The 8,071-nt window shown below is 38.5% G+C and overlaps 1 protein-coding gene across 1 annotated transcript; it reads left to right on the top strand.

Annotated features, from left to right (window-relative positions):
- Positions 1-7,132: 7,132 nt before the first annotated feature.
- Positions 7,133-8,071, top strand: LOC102819176 (olfactory receptor 51B6-like). Its single transcript, XM_006870223.1, has one exon. The coding sequence runs from the start codon at positions 7,133-7,135 to the stop codon at positions 8,069-8,071; it is 939 nt and encodes a 312-aa protein (XP_006870285.1).

The raw sequence follows: 8,071 nt of genomic DNA, 5'->3' as shown, positions 1-8,071 counted from the left end.
CAGATTCGTTTGTTCTTCTGGCAGTCCAAGGTACTTTTAATATTTTCCTCCAACACCTTAATTCAAATACATCGAATCTTCTATGGGATTCCTTATTCATTGTCCAAATTAAAAGGTCAAAATGGATGTCAGCAGAGATACTGATACGTGCTCTCCAGCATGGAGATGCTAAAGCAAATGGAAGAAATGAGGAAGCCACAAGAGCTGAATAGAAAATTCGAAAGATCAGCTCAAGAAGATAAAGTCAAATATTACAACAAAATGTGCAAAGATCTGGAGTCAGAAAACCAAAAAGGAAGAACACGCTCAGAATTTCTCAAGCTGGGGGAACTGAAGAAAAAAGTAAGCCTCGACTTTCATTATTGAAGGATTCAATGATTCTCTCATCATTGAATGATGCAGAAAGCATGAAAAGAAGATGGAAGAAATACACAGAGTCACTGTACCAAAAGGAAATGGTTGATGTTCAACTATTTCAAGAGGTAGCATATGATCAAGACCCAATGATCCTGGAGGAAGAAGTCCAAAGTGTATTGAAGGAATTGGCAAAGAACAAGACTCCAAGAATTGATGGAATAAAAATTGAAATCTTTCAAGAAAGTGAGGTGGCACAGAAGGCACTCACTCATCTCTGCCAAGGAATTTGGAAGACAGCAATCTGGCCAACTGATTGGAAGAGATCTGTATTTGTGACTATTCCAAAGAGGGGTAACCCAATGGATTGCAGAAATCATTAGACAATGTTTTTGATATCCCATGTGAGTAAAGTTTTACTAAAGGCAATACAGAAATGGCTACAAGCAAACATTGACTGAGAACTTCCAGAGATTCAAGCCGGCTTCAGAAAAGGCTGTGGAACGGGGCATATCATTGCTGATGTCTGATGGATCTTGGCTGAAAGCAGAGAATATCAGAATGATGTTTACCTGTGCTTTATTAACTACACAAAGGCTTTTGATTGTGTGGATCATGACAAGCTATGGACAACATTGCAAAGTATGATTATTCCGGAACACTTAATTGTGCTCAGGAGGAATCTGTACCTAGACCAAGAGGCAGTTGTTGGAACAGGACATGGGAACACAGAATGGTTTAAAATTAAGAAAGGTATGCGACAAGGTTGTATTCTTTCACTATACTTATTCAACCTGTATGCTGAGCAAATAATCCAAGAAGCTGGGTTATATGAAAAAATACATGGCATCAGGATTGGAGGAAGACTCATTAACAACCTGCCATATGCAGATGATACAAATCTTGCTTGCTGAAAGTGAAAAAGACTTAAAATATTTACTGATGACAATCAAAGAGCACAACCCTTGGTATGGATTACATCTCAATGTAAAGAAAACAAAAATCCTCACCACTGGACCAATAAACAACATTCTTATCAATGGGGAAAATATTGAAGTTGTCAAGGACTTCATTCTTCTTGGATCAACTATCAACACTTACGGAAGCAGAAGTCAAGAAATCATTTTGCATTAGGCAAATCTGCTGCACAAGACCTTTGTAAAGTGTAGAAGAGCAAAGATATCAGCTTGAGGACTAAGGTTCACCTGACCCAAGTATGGTATTTTCAATCACCTCATATGCATGTGAAAGCTGGACAGTGAATAAGGAAGAATGTAGAAGAATTGATATTTTTGAGTTATGGTGTTGGAGGAGACTATTGAAAGTGCCATGGGCTGCCAAAAGAACCAACAGATCTGTGTTGGAAGAAGTGCAGCTAGAGTGCTCCTTGGAGGCCAGGATAGCCAAAATTGTCTCTCATGCTTTGGACATATTGTCAGGAGGGACCAGTCATTGGAGAAGAATATCATGTTTGGTAAGGTGGAGGGTTAGAGAAAAAGAGGAAGACCCCCAACAAGATGGATTGGCAAAGTGGCAGCATCAATGGGTTCAAGTGTGGCAACAATAGTTAGGTTGGCCCAGGATCAGGCAGTGTTTTGTTCTGCTGTACATATGGTCGCTATGAGTCAGTACTGACTTCATGGCACTTAACAACAACAACAACAACATGAGGTTATTTAAAATATCATGGCTTGGGTCAGGTGAACTTTAGTCCTCAAATTGATATCTTTGCTCTTGAACACTTGAAAGAGGTCTTGTGTAGCACATTTGTCAAATGCAATACATCGTTTGATTTCTTGACTGCTGCTTCCATGAGTGTTGATGGTTGATTCCAAGCAAAATGAAGGGTTTGGCAACTTCAATATTTTCTCCATTTATAGAGATGGCATTTTTTGGTCCAGTAGTGAGGATTTTTGTTTTCTTTACATTGAGGTGCTAGCCATACTGTTGACTACATTCTTTGATCCTCATCAGTAAGCATTTTAAGTACTCTTTCCTTCCAGCAAACAATGTCATATCATCTGCATATAATGCATACAGGTTGTTTATGAGTCTTCCTCCAATCTTGATGCAATGTTCTTCTTCATATAATCAAGCTTTTCTCATTATTTGCTTAGCATACAGATCAAATAAATAAAGTGAACTATATTATCTGAAAATATTCTGGTGCTATCAATAATGTTTTCATGTTTCTGCTATATATCTGACAAGGTTCTGTTGCTATTCATAAGGTTTAGAATGGTTCAACATTCAGTTAATTCTCTACTCCTAGTCTGTCTCGGTCTGGACATTCCACTGAAACCTGTCCACGGTGAATGACCCTGCTGATATTTAAAATACCAGTGACATAATTTCCCACATCATGGTGACATGCAAGCCACCACATATGACAAGCTGACAGATGAGTGGTTGTTGCGTTTTATAGTAGCCTTAAATTATAAGCTTAGTCTCTTTGAAACTCAAGGAATCAAGTATGTTACCACGCCTAATTGCTACTGTCACAATTGTAAATATAGAAGTTTTGTAACAAAAATGAGGGAGTAGTTAATCTTACAGTCCAGAAACAGAGGACCCTAGGACCATCAAGGAAGAAGAGCACAAGCAGAATGCAAGGCCTTATCTAGATAAGCAGCAGCACCAGTGATGGAAGCAGAGGTGGGGACTCTAGATTCCTGGGTAGATACGGACTAAGAGCCGGTGGCCAGGAGGCTGACTTGCAGAATATGCCCTTTGGTGTTTTAAATTATTATATATGCCTGAGTGTTTTTTTTTTTTTTTTTTTAAGTTAAAATGAATACAGAGAAAAACTGTTAACTGGTGGTACACGGAAGAGATTATAATCATTGTAATGAAACAAAGTGTATGATTTGTTGAATGTAAAACTAATGATCTGCCCTGTAAACTTTCATTCAATCCACGATAATTTTTTTTTTTTAAAGTGATGCCTGCTGTACCCCAGTGTCTTATTTTAGGGACAGGGCTGTGAGTTCTCACAGATAGCTTAGAAAAATACTATTCCAACCATTTTATTTCAATTCAGGTCTTTATCTGCTCTACTTTTCCTTTTTTTTATTCTGATAGATATAAATAACTAATCATCCTCACAGCAACAAGGCTGAAGTCCAAGCTGAGACATAGAAAGAGACCTTAGGGATGGCTGTTTAAAATTAGAGCTCTCTAAGAATAAGGGAGTCACCGATGGAAGGTGGGGGAAAGGGAGGAGTTATAAAGGATTTTCTGAGTGACTTCAACCAGAAATGGACCTTGAGGAGGAGCTTCTAACATAAATGCCCATACCAATCAACCTTTTGTATAGGCTCTGAAGAGATGGTGTTATGTCATGGGTTCAATACTCATGACTATGGAACTGAAGAGTTGGAGAGAACAAAAGATCAGGTTAGTGAGGGTATCTAATGAATCTTCAAAGCTCACATTATAGACAACTTCAGGGCAGAATACAACAGGGAAAAGAGTAAAGATCTTGTTTCTCAGCAGGGAAAAAAATAGTAGTATCAGCCAAGAGGTGAGGGGAAATAGTAATGAATTCTGAAGACTCCCTGACATCTCTAAAAGCTGATATCTTTAAAAAATTACCTCCCAGATGTTTAAAATAAGGCCAAGGATAAATATTTAGAAGCATGAAATAAAGCAGAGTTATGTAAGCTAAATGAAGATGGGGCTGAACTCAGGGATAAATTACATCTACTTCTTGTCTCTTAATATCTGGAGTCCTACTGTAGTACTATAAGGAGCTCTAGTAGCATAGTGGTTATGAATCGGGATGCTAAACTCAAGGTCAACAATTCGAAACTACCAACTGTTTCATGGGAGAAAGATATAAAGCCTTGGAAACCCTATGCAGGGTCAGTATGAGTCGCAACCGACTCCACAGCACATACCAACAACAGCAACAAAACCTATGGAGCAGTTCTACTCTGTCTTATATTATCACTGTGAGTTAGAATCCACTGGATAGCATCGAGTTTGTTTGGGCATTATCTCTAGCACTTAGAAAGTGTACAATATGTAACATGTAATTCAGGGGCATTCAATAATGTCTGATTTTAAAACAGGATAGGATTTTTCATTGCATATCTTTCAATAATATGCACCCTTTAAGTCTTTCTAGATACTAGAGCTGTACAGCTATTTATTAAAAGTTAATCAGTTACTGTGGAAGATGTATCAGTCTAAGTTGTTTTGATGATTTGAGAACTTGCTCAGATAACCTGGGATGTAAGATAATCATAAACCATTTAATATATATAAGCCAATCAATCAGTATTTATTTTAAAAACACACACACACATACAGTTTATTCACTAGGCATTGTGCCAATAACTAAGTATTGAGAATAGATAAATGGGACACTATGTAGCTAGAATAAACAGCAGTGTTGATTAGACATGTAAGGTTTGAAGAGTCTGGAGAACAATGTGGAGAGGAGGTGGAGAGTTAGGAACAAAAGTTTACATATGGTTTGGAAAAACAAAACAAAACATGGACCAAAGGGTTCAGAGTTCGAGACAAAACAGGAAGTATCAGAAAAAGTCAAAGACAGCCCAACAGAAAATGTGAGAAGATGTGAAAGGGAAAAGTCTAAGTGGAATTTCTATGTGTCTGCATGGAACCTGAGTTCAGGGAGTAGGATTTGAAATTTGGAAATTTAGTTCTCATTTTGTTGCTGCTGTTGTTAAATTCTGTCAAGTCGATTCCAATACATAGTGACCCTGTATAGGGTTTCCATGGAGTGGCTGGTGAGTTTGAACTGCCAGTCTTGCAGTTCAAACTGACCTTCAGGTCAAGTGCTTATCCTATGGCACCACAACAAATATATCCTAAAATGGAGTCCCTGGTAGTGTTTTAGAGGCTGCAGGACACGGGACAACAATCTTATATTTGTAACCCGGTCCAGAACACATAAATAATCTCAAGTACCACAAAGACAGCTCTGAGTAAACTTAATACAAATACTCAGTTTTCTGATGAAAATAGAAGAGCGAGGTAGCAAGCACATTAGTGCTCCTCACCACTACAAAAAGTCAACTGTACCTGAAGTCTTCCTTGCTCACAATGGATAAAAAGAACTCTACAATTTTTTTTTTTTAATGTGCCACCTTAGATATGGAACTAATTTCTATCTTCACATCTTCAATTAGACCATATGCAAGTAATTATTTATCTATTCTCACTAATAGTGCCCTCAAATTTTTATCATAAAATCCTTTTTTTTTTCTCTATGTTCTATCTGTACTATGAGATGTTAAAATTGTTTCTGAAGCATTGAACAAACTACCTAGAGAATCGTGATATTGTTGTTATTGATAAGCACCATTGAGTAGATTTTGACTCATAGTGACCCTGTACAGGGTTTCCGAGGCTGCAAATCTTTGTAGGAACAGAAAGCTTCATCTTTCTCTCAATCAAGATGTTGTTGTTGTTAAGTGCCTGCCGTCGAGTTGGTTCTGACCGATAGCGACCCTGTGTAGCGTTTCCTAGGAGCAGCTGGTGAGCTTGAATTGCCGACCTTGCAGTTCAAACGGCTTTGCAGTCTGGCACACTAACCCACAGCGATGATATTATGTGACATTAATTTAGAGGATCTGTATTTTGGAAACATACATAGGTAATTCTTTGTCATTTTTATAGTACTACCTAAAATCTATTGTTGTTTTTAAGTGCCATTGAATCAATTCCGACCCACAGCAACCCTATATAGGGTTTTCGAGGAGCAGCTGGTAAGCTTGAACCGCCGATCTTGCAGTTCAAGCAGCTTTACAGTCTGACACATTAACCCACAGCGCCACACCAAGACCTAAAATCTAGGTTGTTGTTGTTGAGTGCCGTAGAGTCAGTTCTGACCCATTGCGACGCTGTATAGGGTTTCCGAGGAGCAGCTGGTGAGCTTGAACCACCGACCTTACAGTTCAAATGGCTTTGCAGTCTGGCGCATAGGGCCTCATTAATTAAATTTTCCATCCAGGCCTGGTGTGGCAATTTAGGATAAGCACTGGACTGCTAACTGAAAGACTGGTAGTCCAAACTTTCCAGCCATTCCTCAGAAACCCTATGTAGTGTCACTAAGTCAAAACGGACTCAACAGCACTTAATATTTTATCAGTAATTTTATCAGTATCAGTAATTCCGTCAGTTCAACCAAGTCTATTTTCCTTTATTTCACTTACTTATACAAGAGTACTTCAAAATTTCATTATTGTTGGATTCCATTTTTCCACAAAATTTTTGAAGCACCCACATAGAGTTGCTTTGTCTTAGGATTTTTAATTGTGCACTTCCAATACTGCTTAGAAACAATATCCTATTGCTTTTCTAGATCTCACATATTGTGAGAAAACTTTATGTCTACTCTCAGTATCATCTGTCAAGATAAAGAGCACAACGAAAGAAATATCTGTAAATTCCAGTGTAATCTACCAACAGTCAAGTTTAGTGATGTCTTCTTTCACTTTTTCTTCATTTTTTTGAGTTATAAGAGCTAAAAGAATGTCAACCAGGTCTACCCTGCACATACTGACTTACATAGTCCTAACATACTTTCGAATAAATTTACACTACTATAAGTAGTTGCTCATGTAGCTTATTTTCCCACATCTAGGACTTTCCAAGGAATCATGACATTACCATCCTTGCTGTTGCTTGATGTCAAGACAGATGGACAACTTATGGACAGGTAGTACCCTCAAGAAAGACATCTAGTGATCTAGAGGATTTTATTATTTTACCTGGAGGAAATAATTTACTACTGATAAGGTCCATAATGTGGCTCAACATCACTGCTTCCCCCTTCCTTCTAACTGGCTTCCCAGGCATGGAGAAGGCACATCATTGGATTTCCATCCCATTGTTGCTCATCTATACCTCCATACTTCTTGGTAATGGCACCCTTCTCTTTCTCATCAGGAATGACAATAGTCTTCACGAGCCTATGTACTATTTTTTAGCTATGCTAGCAGCTACAGATCTCGGGGTGACTCTGACCACGATGCCAACAGTACTGGGTGTCTTGTGGTTAAATCACAGAGAGATTGGCCATGGAGCCTGCTTCTCTCAGGCTTACTTTATCCATACTCTTTCTATTGTGGAGTCAGGTGTCTTGCTTGCCATGGCCTATGACCGTTTCATTGCCATCTGCAATCCTTTGAGATACAGCTCTATCCTTACCAACACCCAGGTAATGAAGATTGGGATGGGGGTATTGACAAGGGCTAGTCTGTCAATTATGCCAATAATTTTTAGACTGCATTGGTTTCCTTATTGTCAATCCCATGTACTTTCCCATGCTTTCTGTTTACACCAAGATATTATCAAGCTAGCTTGTGCTGACATCACTTTCAATCGTCTCTATCCAGTAGTGGTTGTGTTTGCAATGGTCTTGTTAGATTTTCTCATCATATTTTTCTCCTACATTTTGATACTAAAGACTGTCATGGGCATTGCTTCTGGAGAAGAGAGAGCCAAGGCCCTCAACACTTGTGTCTCCCACATCTGCTGCATTCTGGTTTTCTATATAACTGTAGTTGGTCTGACTTTTATTCATAGATTTGGAAAGCATGCCCCTCATGTGGTCCATATCACAATGAGCTATGTCTACTTCCTTTTCCCACCTTTCATGAACCCTGTCATTTATAGCATTAAAACAAAGCAGATCCAGAATGGTATAATTCGTTTATTATCTCTGTCTCATTCTAAAGCATGA

The sequence above is a fragment of the Chrysochloris asiatica genome, unplaced genomic scaffold, assembly GCF_000296735.1.
Source record: "Chrysochloris asiatica unplaced genomic scaffold, ChrAsi1.0 scaffold00140, whole genome shotgun sequence".
NCBI lineage: Eukaryota > Metazoa > Chordata > Mammalia > Afrosoricida > Chrysochloridae > Chrysochloris > Chrysochloris asiatica.
The sequence above is the reverse complement of the archived record's forward strand: the minus strand, read 5'-3'. Positions and strand labels throughout refer to the sequence as shown.

Bases quoted from the DNA above. Each gene is read 5' to 3' on its own strand.
- LOC102819176 (XM_006870223.1), top strand. From the start codon at position 7,133: ATGTGGCTCAACATCACTGCTTCCCCCTTCCTTCTAACTGGCTTCCCA.